At 37.1% G+C, this 15,526-nt stretch overlaps 1 protein-coding gene across 1 annotated transcript; it reads right to left on the reverse strand.

Annotated features, from left to right (window-relative positions):
- Positions 1-3,222: 3,222 nt before the first annotated feature.
- Positions 3,223-7,722, reverse strand: LOC149835851 (uncharacterized). The gene is made up of 3 exons (XM_090010694.1): positions 7,581-7,722; positions 4,774-4,933; positions 3,223-3,737 (listed from the first exon to the last, which is right to left on the reverse strand). Exons 1-3 carry the CDS (start codon positions 7,657-7,659, stop codon positions 3,500-3,502), a joined length of 477 nt encoding a protein of 158 aa, XP_089866820.1. The 5' UTR covers positions 7,660-7,722; the 3' UTR covers positions 3,223-3,499.
- Between the last annotated feature and the right edge of the window lie 7,804 nt (positions 7,723-15,526).

A 15,526-nucleotide genomic window follows, 5' to 3' on the forward strand; every position in this document is an offset into this window, starting at 1 on the left:
ATATATATATATATATATATATATATAATTCAAAAAGATTTTTTATTTAAGTGAAATCCATGAAAAACACGTGGTTTTCATATAAAATAAATAGGTTTTCTAAGCGATGGAAAACAAGTTTCTTGCAAGATGAGAAACGTGCTTGCCCATGAGTTTCCTACACAGGTTTCTGAAATGTTGGTTTCACGTTTTGAAAATGGTTTCTCAAAAAATGGATTTTCCACGTCCAAGTGGAGTTTCTGTTAACCTTCTTCAGAATCGTATAATTCTGAATCTCATGTTTGCAATGTCTAAGAAAGTAGAGGTGCAAGCAAGTCCAAGATTTCACTTGGGTCTGATCTAGATCTGACTTAGATTGTTGGATCCTGTTAATACATATCTAAATACGAGTGGGATCCAAAACAAATATGCTGTATATATCCAAATCTTGGTCAGAATTGGCTAGGCAAAATGTGGCTGATCTGGGTCATAATCAGGTCTAATCTAACCGTTTTATTTGTTCCACATGAAAATCAACAATGTTTTACTTACACCACAGGACGCTCTTTGTGCTGTCTGAACACCGCGCGCCTAACTTATCAAACGCGGGACAGCGCCCTGCAGGGGGGTGGTCAATCTCTTCACGGGTGTGTTTTGCGTATCAAACAAGTGGATCGCGGATGCAAGCGGATCGAACAGGACATTCTGTACTGTACACTCTGCGGATAGGACAGGACCCACTGTCTCGCCCTATCCAGTGCCCTAAAAAACAATTTTTTTTAAAGTGCGTCTGTGCCAGTCCATCCTCCGCCGTTCCGTGGGGGGGAGTACGGAGCAGTGGTGGACGCTGTTTCCGCATCCGCAGGGCGCACCAAGAGTTGGGACCCGCGCTCGGTGAGTCCCTTGGACGGGTGCGGACGGGGATTCAAACGCTTTCTTATGTACTGATCGAATCCTTTATATCGGTTTAAAAGCGTAATGCTGATTGCTAAGCATTTAAAGCTATTCCCAAAAAGTAGTCGCAATCTCACATTTGTAAAATGTTTGAATGTAGGAACACTTAAGGCGGTTTGATACGATTTTATTGTAGGAACCGAACTCAAATTCGATCCGAGTTATTTAAGTCCTCTAACTCTAAACCACTAACTAAAGGAAAACCAATTGATCGGATTTGATAGGACTTAATCCAAACCGAATCTGATAAGTCTACATCCCTATATACACTTGAGGCCTAATATTTAACACCTTCAAAAATTGGCTCTTAAAACTAACATAAGCTCCAACTCTACCCTTCATCAAAGTGTGCACAAAATTGAGAAAAAAGCATGAACACATGTTTGAGTTTCTTTTGGTGTAAGATTCCCATCCAGAATACCAATTAAGCTTAGTTTGAGAGCCACAATTGAGAGGGAGATGGTTCGTTGTTCTAGATTTTTTTGGATTTATGAATGCTTTGAACCTCACAGAAGACATGGCATTGGATAGAAATGAATGGAGGAGAAGGATTCATGTGGAAGACCCAGAATGATTTTCTTTGTTGGTTCATATCGCCGACCCCAATTGTTTTGGGATGAAGGCGTAGTTGTTGTTGTTGTTGTTGATGACAGGGTGAAACCGCCCCCAAGATCGGGGACTTGGTCCCCCTGGCTTAGCCTGCCGGTCACTGTTTTTGACTTTTTGTATCTTAAAACTCCATGGGTGCACTCATCATCCCCTAGGGAGCCACCTTGCCTCGGCTTGCACAGTAGGTTGATGTCCATGGGATTTGAACCTTGACTGCCAAACCCCTTGGGGACGTCTGGCGTCCTGGATTTGAGAGATGAAGGCGTTAAATTCCAAGTACATCCTCATGAGGATGTAGCTGACAAATCCCCTCTCATCACCCCACCCCTTCCATCGCTCCTCTCATATCCTTCACAATACAGGTTCCCAAACAGAGCCCTTAAGTGTTGGTGTCCGGCAATAGTGGTTGAGAGTGTTGAACATAGCAAACTCATTTTTCTACCTCTCAATGTCAGAGAGAGAAAGAGAGAGAAATTCTTGGAAATTTTACCAACAGGGCTCCGCTTGTCTGGCAGGAGCATTTAGTGCACATCACCTTGTGTTGGGACATTGCAAGTTCGAACTCCAAATGGTATGGTTGTATAATTGGTAGGGGTCTGCCTAACCCCAGCTTTCTCTGTTGAAAAAAAATATAGGAAAATTTGCTATAAATACTCTAGCACACGCAACTAATGTGTTAAAATAACAAAGAGAGACTTCAAAAATAAGCATCCATACAATCCTGTGCCTTCTAGGAAGGGCTGCTATTTTCACACCCTAACCTGAGAAGGTGGCCACTTTCTTAGGTTTGCAGACATGTCTTATATGTTATACAGGTTGGTTATTAGATTGAGAAAAAGTTGGATGCATGGAGTGATTGCTCTCGGTAACAGAGAGTGGTCCGTAGAATTTAGTGCCAGAAGCAATTTTGATATATTGGCTGCCATGAATACCAATTTGTACGGTTCGATCCACAAAAACTCTTATGAGAAGTTCTTTGTGGTATGATGGTGAAGACCAGTGTACATACACATCATTCTAAGATCTTGGGATTCAGTTTGCCAACCTCACGATGAGGGAGGGATAAAGAGTTGGGAATCAAAGGATGACAACTTGGCAATTCTCTCTCAGTAGGACAATCTTCTGTTTTAGAGGGCCAAGTATATGGGTTGGATTGGCTCAGGTATTTTTGTAGCAAGTCTGTTGGTTTTACACCAAGGGCTCCTATGAATCAACAGGATGAAAAGGAAATCTTGCAAAATATGTTTAACATTCCAATAAATGCAAAGTGGTATGTAGGCCATGACTGCAATATTGATTTCTGCTTGATCCAGGGTTTACTTTTTTTTGTTTATTACATATGGAGAAACTGCACTTGGAATCAGAGACCTGGCTGCCACTGGTGATGGCCCAACCAATGGTGGGGTCAGCAACTATGCATTACCAAATTCAAGGTGATAGAGCTACTCAGACTGGGTTAGTCTTCCAGCTTCCCCTTGTAGAAAAGTGGTTTTAAAACCACTTACAACTCTAAGCCACTCCATTCCACTTGTACAATATGATTCACTTAGTACCAAACATTTTTAACATCAGCTTTAAAAGGCAAAGGTTCTCGATGACAGCTTAAAGCTCGAAGACAGAGATCTAAGCACGAGTCTAAATCATATTCATGGTCATTGTTCCATAGTTTCAGTTTACTTATAAAAAAGAATTAATGAGATTAATGTACAACGCATAATGGTGACTAGCATACAAATCATGCTGAGTGAATCTGCTATTGGTACAAACAAATTTCCACTAATAACCTTTGCTTGTAACATGGATGCTACCATTATAATACACAAATATATAACTAGCTTCTGAGCAGAGAGGCCTACTTCATATAAATTTTTGTGGCCTACTCAAAAATTTATATGAAGTAGGCCTCTCTGCTCTTGTTTGCCAACAGCAGCATGGCTCAAGTCCCAGCTTCATGTGACTACAACAATCTGCTTCTCTTTGTGTTGCACAATGCAACTTCCAGATCTCCAACAAAGAAAAGTATCTTGTCTAGAAGGCCCAAATTGGGTTCATCTCCTACATGTTCATCATTAACAGTCCAAATGCTGCAAGACTCCTTTTCTTTTTTCTTTCCAATGGTTGAACCCAAGTGGCGCTGTATCTCACCTTGGTGAACTATGTAATACTCACAGCCTTCCCTAATGATTTTTAGTCCCCTAATGAGAAAAACATTAGATATTAAGATTTCAGCTAGGTCAGACTACTCTGTGTGTCTGTGCATGTGTACGTGCATGAGTGCAAGCATTTGCTTTCAGACATTAGGTGGAATCTATTTGCTTTCAGACTGACAGAACCACAGGTCCACAATGGAGCCGGTAGTAATCTTGGCTAGACTTTTTTCATCAGGAGATTTTCCTGATGGTAGCAGGGAATCAAATTAGCCAATTTCGACCAGTTCTTGATCATCAGCAGCTTGTCCAAATAATAGACAGCTCCAACAAATCAGAATTAATGGTGGCACACTAAATAGCATAATTCTAATGTGTGAAAGTCTTCTCCTCAAAGCATTCATTGAATACTAAATAGTGAGGCTTATATTTCGGTGTGAGGCATGCACATCAGAAGTAGATAGCCAACTTTTTGCCTAGCTGTGTCACGAGTCTTGTATCCACATTTACTTTTTAAATTTCAGAAGCTTTGCTGTCCAATCCTTTTCTTCATCAATATCATTGATATTTTATAAGTATTGCATCATTATCATGATATAGTGGAAAAAGGTTAAAAAAAAGAAACTATCATGATTTTTCAAAATATTAGCTATTTGAAAATATCATAATGTTATCACTAAATTCTCATACCTTTTTATTTATTTATTTTAACTACATTTCACAGTATGAATTTTTTTATTCTTTATAGCTTTTATAGTTTTGAACTTTTCTACCTTTTCTTTACAAATTTGCAAAAAATATTATTAAAACCCATGATTTTTTATTTTTATTACTTTTACAAATGCTGAGGTTTTCTTGAGAATTATCAAAAAGCTTATACTACTGGATCCTTTCTGAGATTTAGCCAATGCCAATACCTTTTACTATGATATGTATGTGTGTGTGCACGTGTGCCATGTGTATGGCTTGCTAATAGTTACTATTAGCACATCAAAAAGTTCATAAAAAAGCCAGTGCCTCTTTAGCTGTTGAACTTGATTGTTCTCCAAGTTCATACACTGAGGGGGAGGGAGAGATCACTTACAGTCCAACTCGGTCACAGCGATCTTGAACTTCATAGACATCTTTCCAGGACTTGGTGTCAGCAGGTCCATAAAATTCAGTGCTGCTTTTTCCCCAACGCTTCTCAAAAAGGTTGTACCACAAAAGGTTTTGCGAAGCTATGCTCCTCCAGTTCCTGCAAACTGCTTTTTTTCCAGGACTTCAAATACTAGAATGGATAATTATAATGCACAACTCAACCAATCTGTCAGAAATGGAGCAAGAAAAACAGAAATAGCAACTGAACTGCATGTGGGATTTGTAAGTGCTGAATTGTATTAAATCTCATGGCATATTTCATATAGTATCTGTCCTAAACATATGGATGGATCAGTAAACAGAGCCACGTCCCAGTGCCCCTATTAAAAAACTGTGGCTCAACTCATTGAGTACCGGTCAACTAACCAACATCAGTTGGTATCATGCAGTAACCAGAGTAACTAAAAGTTGTTTTGGACAAAACCTACTTCGAAACGTGAACAGAGTTGGACGGTGGCTGTCTTTGACATGATAAATCATGTGAAGAACCCATGCTTGCACAATTGTATGCATGTGCATGCAACACAGAAATACAGAGAGCATTCAAAGCACGTTAGTCTGTAACCCACATGAAACTCAGATGCAACAACAAACCATGAATTTCAATTAGCTATTTATTTATTGAGTGAAAAAATGTAGTGGCAAGTACCATCAACATTACATATGAAATAACCCAAATAAAAGAAACAGAGGAAAAAGATGCTTCTATCTTCCTATGGGGACAGAAAATCATTTATGGAGTTCACAAATGATAACCATGAGGCACATGAAATGCCTGCATGCTCATGCCTGTATACTTGGCATTGAATGTGTGTACATGCTAGCTCTCATGTAACATGGCAATCAGAAGTTCAGAATTTGCTTGTCTTTTACATTCATACTCTTTGGAATGGCCACATCTCAAATCTTCAAAAAAGAACTTCAGAGATCCTAACATATTCACAGAAATGTGAATCCTTGATTTGTGACATGTCTTGCCCACATTGGCAGGCTGATCTTGGTATGTTATTGTATGTGATCTGGCTTGAGCTCTAACATCAAGAATTACATATTGTTGTTTTTTTTATTGGCAGAGTTTCAAATTGTCAGTTGAAGCTTATCTAAAGAAATGAAGACTGTACAAAAAATCATGGAGAAAATATCCATCCTGAAGAAAAGTGTGTTTCTAGCCATGGAACTAGACGAACTTTCCTTGTTCCTCACCTCACATGCCACAAGGCCCACAACATGATGGTGTACGTAAGCAAAATCTGAGACAAAATAGAGGCTGCACCTCCCGTCATGCATGAAAGCACATATTTAGAACATTAATGACCAAGGCCTTAATAGTGTAATTCAAATCAATGCCAATTACCATCTCCTTACAGAAATAACTTTTCAACATACTATATCTTTCATCTAACCATAAAAAATAAAACTGTCCCCAAACGTGTGAGGCATGTGCTTTGATTGGTACAATGACGACAACAAGGATTGTGTACATTGTTGACACTGAAGCCAAGTAACTTCTGTTATCCAGAATGTTATTTCAATGACAATTAGCATGAACCTCCAAAAATGTTGGAAATTGGGAAGACACGTTTTTGACGAAAGTGCAGAAAAAATTTAAGCAAGTCAAGAAAAAAAAAAAGTACGACGAAGTTGGTGAGTCCATGTGCAGTGAAACAATATTGCTCGAATCTAGATCATACTGGCAATAGCAAAACATCTCTCTCTCTCGACACGCACAACACTTGTCATTTCTTCTAGTAACATCTTCTTTCCTGCCTTTCCAGTTTCTAATTTCCAACTTTGTTTCATTCTCTTGTTTTTTTTTTCTAAACATTTCCCCCATTTACACACCTCCGCTTTTCGTTTTGGTTCCTTAACAAATCCAAGAAAGCACCTAAATCTTCCAGTTAACTACTGTGAAAGAAAATTATGAAAATTACTGTGAGGGTTATGGTAAATTTGAGCCATATAGAGAGTATAGGTTCTTTTCTACAATTTGACAGAACCAACATGAAAAAAGATGAGAAAACAGAAAACGATATAGTTTAATTAATCGATTGTAATACACTATGATTCATTCTTATGTGAAGATGAGCATTGAAATTCTTAGACTTACGATAAGCCCACCACCATTTTCAAATAAATTATCCTGCCATTTAGTTCCTCCTTAAATCAGAACTAGAGAATTATACGAATTGTCCATCAAACACCTTGGATCCCTCCTGAATTATAGATCCACAGGACACCCACTTCCTCATTTGAAGCAAAACAACCAACAATGAGCTAAGTCTACCACCATATTCAAGTAATTCTATCTCATCATACGTTCCTCAAGTCAAAACTACAGAATTCTACATATTGTCCATCGAACTACTTGGAACCCTCCTGAATTACAGATCTAAAGGGCACTCACTTCCCCATTTGAAGCAAAACAAACAATACCAAGCCTACCACCATTTTCAAATAATTCTCTCCCATCATCCATTCTTCCTTAAATCAAAACTAGAGAAATTCCGCATTGTCCATCAAACTCCTTGGATCCCTCCTCAATTACCTATCTGAAGGATGTCTATTTCCCAACTTGAAGCAAAACGATCAAAAGGATCAAAATTTTCAGGATCTTGGCAACAAATCCTTCACCAGATGCATATATTCAAACAATTACATAAAGCAAAACACGATCTTTACCCTTCATGATTCCGTCAATTAATACCAATTAAAAAAAAACTAAAAATGCGTGAGAAGGAAAACAGATCTGACCTTGTTGGGCAATTGCGAGATGTTGGTGGTCTAAGCGGAGGAATATCTTCTGATAGATCTCCATTGGCAGGTTTTCCATCGTCGTGAAACGTCAACCAAATCTGAAGTCGAACTTCTTCTCCAAATTCCGTGCGTTTTTACATAAGATGGAGAGGTACGTTGCCGTTTACTTATTTGTTTTTTTTTTGTCAAATTGCTGGTGACATTGTGGGCAACTGCCACGTGTTCAGCTCTAACTCTTTTTTTTTAATGGCTAGCTGGGGTTAAGCGGACCGCTACCAGAACAACAGCCGCCCCACAAGGGATTCGATCCTGAGCCTTCAGCTTGACACAGGAACCCGCTTACCACATTAGATACCACCTCGGTGGTAGCTATAAGTCTCGCCGATCAGGTCGTTCACAAGCCATGGACCTTTCGAGTGTAGCTGCCCTCGGCGATGAACCGTACAAATCCCCAGGAACCGCGATCTACACTGTAGACGATTATGCAATGCCGATTTTTATGAAAAGTCGGTACCAATGTTGTCAGTATCGGTATCGGCCCTGAATCGCTGGGCCACCAATTCAGCTGTATCGGCTGACACAGATAGTCAAGAGAAGGATTTTGTATCAACCAGAAAATTAAAAAAAAAAATTACGTGTCAATCATAACGTGACATGTGTTAAAAATAGTAAAATAGTATTTAAATAATATAAAAACAATTTTTAGTATTTTTTGCATTTATTTAAAAAATAGCTGATTCAGGATGAAGATTATCGAATTTTTTGCCGATACGCGCATACTGATAACATTGGTGGTACATTGACCAAATCGCGATGAGAAGCAGCGAGGAATCACAAATGAGCGGCTGTTGGGTATATATATATATATATATATATATATATATATATATATATATATATATATATATATATATATATATAGAGAGAGAGAGAGAGAGAGAGAGAGCGAGAGAGAGAGAGAGAGGGGTGTATTGTCGAACACACATCTCGTTCAACATACTTCGGATGCTGTTTGCACAGCTGATCGCACGCCACGATCAGTGCAATTTTTTTTGCACTGATGAGGTCTTAAAGACCATTTTCTAAATGTATTTTTACAATACATTTGGGTGCACTGAGGCACGTCTGACCAAAGGTGGTTGAAATTTGCATCAAACGACACTTGGATGTATGGCGCATGTAAAAAAAACATCTTTAGCGGTGTTTCTTGACCACCACTAAAGATTGTATTCAGCACAAAATCGTTCGATTTTGCATCAGAGTTTTTGTTGTTTGATAATATATATATATATATATATATATATATATATATATATATATATATATATATAGAGAGAGAGAGAGAGAGGGTAACATCGAACGCCCTTTCGTAGAACACAAATCGGTCGCGCTCAGGCGCATCCAGGTGTAGCCGCTAAATGTCTGGGCAAAAATATGATATATATATATAGAGAGAGAGAGAGAGAGACTAATTTTGACCGAGTCATTTATGTTAGGAGTCATGTATCAAAATCCAATATTTTTGACCTATTTTAAAATTCTGTTAACTTTAATTTCATTTTTTGGCATCCAAAATGATATCTTCAAGATTTTTATTCAAAAGATTAACTAAACTAGTGAATCTTAGCTTTTTAATATATATATATATATATATATAGAGAGAGAGAGAGAGAGAGACCCTGATTTTTTACCAAGTCATTTCATATTAGGAGTCATCTACTAAAATTCAATGTTTTTGACCTATTTTAAAGTTCTATTAACTTCAACTTCATTTTTTGACCTCCAAAATGACATCTTTAAGATTTTTATCTAAAAGATTAACTAAACTAATGAATCTTAGCTTTCCAACAAGCTAAAAACAAAGTTAATACAACATTAAAGTAAAAAGTTATGATCAAAACAAGGTGATTTATTTATTAAAAAACTTGTTTTTCATATAGAGCCTACTTTGAGCTCATTTTTTACTACCAAAATTAAATATAAATTAAAGTTGAGGATGTTAGCTTTCTAATGCACTAAATTGTTCCTTAATCTGATATGTGCATAGGAAGTTATGATATAAATAAGTTAACCAATTGGGCCCATTTTGCCCGATTTTACTAACGACAATTCATGTATCGTTAACAATTGACCAAAAATGTTGATGACACATGAATATGTTGTTAGCAATTTTGGAGTGTCATTAGCATTATTTGTCATCATCTCTATGTGTCATCGACACCATTTATCGTCAACCATCTTTTTTTTAGTTTGAAAAGTGTGCCATTAGGAGAAAACCACCCAGATCTGATATCTACCTCCTTTCTAAATCAAGATTGGAATATTTTCAAATCCCAAAGTACCTACCTAATCTCATCCCTAAATCTAGGCTAGAGTACCTTGGGCCAATTACGTTGAACCATAAAAAAAACAATAGAAGCCTTCCATGTCAACTTTAGACAGATCCAAAAAAACAGATCCTAGACATTTAAAAACATATCTTGATCCACTAAAAAGCTATAAATAGGAGGCCACCCCCCATTCCAGCATATGAAATTCAAGTCCTAACAGCATTCTTATTCTGCTGAAATCTATGTACAACTAGACTTATCCCACCTGGCCTAGTTGAGCCTACTTAGCCTAGACTACCTAAATCCCCTCTCTCACTTTTTTCTAGCACCTGCACTTAGCTGGAGTGTTGCTCGAATTTCTCTGTGCTCGTTAACAGTATACAAAGGGCTACCTAAGTGCAAGGTGAGATTCAATGTATTTTATGAATCATCTCATTCATTTATTTTATTTTTATAAATTTAGAATTCTCTAACCTTGGTATATCGTGCTTGTTTCTTCTTTTTCCTTATTCTTTATGGCTTACACCATCAAGCTCACCTTTTTAATTTAGTATCCGCATATGAGGTACATACATTTGCAAGCTGAATACTTATAAATGAAGATTTCAAGATTCGGATGTGGTTGATCTCTGCTCAATGGGGAAAGAAAGGTGAACATCCTTATAGAATGGATCCTGCAACTCTCAAATTCAGATCCAGATTCCATACCCCTTTCTAGAATTTTTCTCATAAAAACTCTTTTTTTCAAAATTTTGGGATCTACAAAATGGCATTCGTGGTGAGATTGTTCATCGAGACTCCAAAATTGACATGAAATCAACACTCGAAAGTTAATATTTTATTTGTTTTTTGGCTATTGGATTCACTCTTATTCAACCATGTCCTATTGGTAGAGTCGTATCTCTGTATTCATAGATTGTTTTTCTGTGTTCTAGAGCTCGTTGGAAAATAGATGTTCGGCTCTACCATTCTCATCTTCGACATGAGTTGGGATTCCTAATATAAGGTCTCTAAAAATGCATGTTAACAAAGAAAACAATCATTTTTTTACTAATTTCTAAAGAGTAGTCTCTATTTTTGGCATTGTATCTCATCACTCTGACATAAAAAATCATTATTTTTATAATTATTAAAAATCTGAGACATATACCTAGAAGTTTCTTGTTTTAGATCAGAACTGAAAGCCCCTCTAAGGTTCTTGTTTGTGAGTTACAAAATTAGAACAGAAATTTATTCTGCAGAGTCAAACAGTCTGTTTTTTGAAAGTCATTTCTCTCTAACCGTCCATCAGATCAGGGTGATCTTAATGAAGTTGAAAATGTGACTTTCTTATATTTTTATTTAAATTTTTTATTTTTCCAAATTTCTAACATTGGTGGTTGGAAAGTAGCTTAGAACAAATAGAATATGTGCTACAATGCTTATTTTTCTCCTATTTTAGGAATGTTATTGGGGCTATATTTCAACACATGTTTATTATTTTCCAAGGAATCAAGTATTTTTGGAAAGATCTTTTTGTCTAGTTTTTATGTTCTTTTTTAGAATTTATATTTTTTTGTCCAAGATCAATTGCAAAGTTTGGCCCAAATATTGGATTTCATAAAATTCTGGTGAAACCCCAAGTTTCATATCATATTTGCATTTTTTGGTCCTAAAATCTTGCAATTCCTTTACTTCCTTTACCCATTGTCCATTTACAGTTCTTGTTTGCTTGGTTGTTGTGTGGATTTGGAGAAATATGTCGGGTAAAGGCTTCTTTTCGATCCATATTTGATCCAATCAAGAATTTAATTTCTCATGAAAATCATTTTCCTTGGAAAACAATAGCATTTTATGTGTATTTTTCTTGCTTTATAGGTAGATACCTTAGGTAGATTTGATATTTACTTGTTTGTTTTAGCTTAGGAATATAAACCCTTGTTAGAGAAATTTCATGTCACAGACTTTTCTAGGTAAATCTGATAACCTCTAACAAGCAAGAATCACATTTTATTTGAAACCTTGTTTGCATTGTGTTTGTTCTCTCTGACTTTGATTGTAGAGTCACTGTTTTACTACTTGGTTTTTCAAAACCCTTAATTTGTTCCATATTTTGGATCTTTAGATCCTTTCACTAGTAACAAAAGCCACCAACTTGTATATTTGTAGTGAATCAAGGAGACTGAGAACTCACTCTCACGTACCAGAAACCATAGCTTAGGTATATAGCAAAATGTCAGATAAGAAGGAACCCCTACCCATTAGAACCCATTTGAAGTGGCCTCGCAAATTCGTGGAGCGCTCGAGGAGACCTAAGAAATTTGGTTTTCAAAAAACTTGATCTATGTGTTATATGATTTTTGTGGACTCTTGCTTATTAATAGATCTTAGGCTATGGTTTAGAAGAAGGATTCTACGAATCATCTCAAGAACCTGATCACATCTGACTTGGGACAGGGTCCCAAGAACCTTGATCCGCATATGCAACTTGAGTCTATGACCCAAGATCTACCTAAGAATATCATGAAGAAGCCTAGAGGCATTTGAGAGTTGTGGGTCTTGTTGGCAAGAAGCTCACTTTAGGAAGTGGGGGCATCCCATCTATTTGGCAGAGATTCCTTCAATCATTCATTTGTGGATGAATTAGATGGCGAAGAGGAAGTGAAAGATGATGCCTAGTATAAAGAAGCAGACAAGGGCGAAAGGTTGATCTAAGAACTCTTAAGAGGGTTCATTTTGGAAGAAGTGGAAAATTCCAATGTTGCCATGATAATATTGATGCAAAAAATATAACAAAGATTTTTAAAAAATGAATCCAAGTTGTAGAACTACAAACATCCATAAATAGAAAAATCAAAGTGTGCATGTCAAAAATGTTCAGTCCATCAGTATTTCAAGGACAATGGCCCCAATTATTATATTTATGTTGTCCCACTCCAATGAGTATGAGGAGCGAGTTCAAAATTAAAAAGAGTTAAGAAATGTGTCATCAAATGAACAAAACTAAGGGAGAAAGAAGACCTTATGAGATTGTTAGATACCCGAGGTGGGTAGCTGGGTTAGAGTATGCTGGATCATAAGAGCCGACCAGGGAAGGTCACTAGGATGGAGGTGGAAACAATAGGAATGTGCAGGGGGAAGGTGTAAAGTAGAGAGTGGATGCTAGGGTCGTTTGAGGGTTGATGAGGAAGGCAAGGGCGTGAGAGGGTGATAAGAGAGAGAGAGTGAGAAGGTTGGAATGTGAGAGGGTGGGAAAGAGAGAGAGGCATGAATGGAGAGGTTAGAAAGGTTGAGAGATATGCACTAGGTGGCATGGAATGTGGGTGAGAGAGAGAAGAAAAATAAGGCAAAGGTGGTTTAGGGGACTCTCTCTCGATAACTCCATAGCCTTATCCTTCCAAGGAAGGAGACCTATCCTACTAGAAAAGTAGGCCAAGAAAGGTAACATAATATCTCAGAAGATAATTGTTATTCCAATAAAAATCAAATGCCAAATTATAGGAGCCTTTTATAAAAAGAGGCAAATTCAAATGTTCAAATGGGAAGCTCATGCTGGCCGTCCTTATCCAGGAGAGATCCTATCTCCTTAATTCCTATTTTGCCTCTAAAAGGGCATAAAACCTAGTAGAGGGCAGAAATGCCCCCATAAAGCACATCCATTTGAATTCATGTTGAATTGCCTTTGCCTCTTCTTTTTAATTCCTCTACTAAGATCAGCAAACACATTTATCTAATAGAGATATCCATATCCAATCCAACTTTATTGAGGTAAGGATGCTATAAATCCCACCCTTTTTAAATTAGCCTTGTCCTCAAGACTAAAACTCTAGAAAGTGATCAAGAAGTTGATCCTCGATCTCCCAAGTGGCTTTTGTGGGTCCAGACTCACTCCATTAAACAAAAACCTCAATAGTGATCTTCTCATTGATGCAGTTATGTCTTTTCTCTAGCACTCATGAGAGAATGGGCTGGATCAAATTTCCCATATCTAGTAGGGCAACTATCTTTTTTGGAGGATTTCCCATATATGGTTTAAGGCAGGAAATATGAAATATTGGATGTACTTGTGCCTCGAGCAGGAGATGGAGTCTGTAAGCGGCCTTCCCTATTTGTTCCAGAATTGGATAAAGTCCATAAAATCTTAGGGCAAGTTTATGATCCATTGTTTTTCTCAGAGAGATATGTCAATGAGGAGGTGGTTTAAGTAAAACCCAGTCTTCTACTTGAAACTCCCTGTCTAGCCTTGTTTTATCATGCTGCTGAGCAACTTGTAACTGCAGGCAAAGTCATTTCAAGAGTTGGTCTCATTCCAGGATGATGGAGTTGATCGACTATGTTCTAGCATAACCATATGCATACTAGACTATGGATGGGGGCTATTGTCCATGCAGAGCTTTAAAAGGAATCATTTGGTTCGAGGAATATAGGCATGTGTAGTAGGACCACTTTGCCCAAGGTAGAAGTCAGACCCACCTTAATGCTCTAAAATTTTCAACTTGAAATAATTTCAACCTAATATTTTTTTTGAAATATAACACAACAAAATTAGTTGGGGTTTAAAGTTGGACAACTATGGCTGGTTACAGAAATATGAAGTCTAAGCTAGACTGGATCCAATTCCTACTCAGACTTGGATTCAGGTCCGCACCCAAGGTAATCTCAATGGAATAACTACTTTCAAGAATCATAACCATACATAACTTAATGATAAATTAAACATTTTCAAAATGATAATAACAGGTTCACAATGTAAAAGAAATAAAAAACATCTCAGTTTAACTTAGATGAACAAAAGTTTTTAGGATCAACAAAAAGTGATATAAACATGGTTCACAGCTTTGCCACCATATCTCACCATTGCACCTATTTATTCATCACATGTATCCCCATAAAACAGGGTCATACTCTTTTGAGTAGGTAAGATAAACCATAGATTATAAAGTTTAAACAATGCTAGAACACTCATTACAATAAGATATCATAGCTTAACATTTTAATGCAATCATGATCTCACAAAATATAGCAATTAACATAATCATGATCTACCTTGAATAGAACTTCTGGAACTATATAGCTCAGCATTGTAAATAGTTATAAATGAATATACCAATGTAACATTTGTTACTCTTGATTACACCTTTGGATACATGGAGGGTGAGTCACATAATCTATTGAGGTCTACAGGTATTTGTTATGCTATATACTTTGTTTGGACGTAGTGCCTAACAGATCGGTTCACATCCCCAAGTGAACGGTCAGTGAACGAGAGAAAACCCACAAGGTTCTAACATTTAACATGAATTACAATCAAGAATATCTGCAGTAGTTGAGGCATATCCCATGGACAATCCCAACCTCCTTAATTTCAAGTGACTTGAGACCTAAGGGACGTTGTTGCTCCCAAATAAGAGGTGTGACATGTAGGTGAATCTACATGCGACTGGGTCACTCGAAGCTATACTGATTTATCTTCTTCAATACACCATTAGTGTGAATGGGTTATAAATGTTTCTTAATTAATATAATTGTCAATCTAAGTACCTCTATTCATGAGGCAAACAGAGCTCAATAGCCCGAATACCCTCTTAGGAAAATAGTCATGTGATAACACAGTTATGTACTCAACCCATTCAC

Source organism: Nuphar pumila, chromosome 6, assembly GCF_984573655.1.
Source record: "Nuphar pumila chromosome 6, dmNupPumi1.hap1.1, whole genome shotgun sequence".
Lineage (NCBI taxonomy): Eukaryota > Viridiplantae > Streptophyta > Magnoliopsida > Nymphaeales > Nymphaeaceae > Nuphar > Nuphar pumila.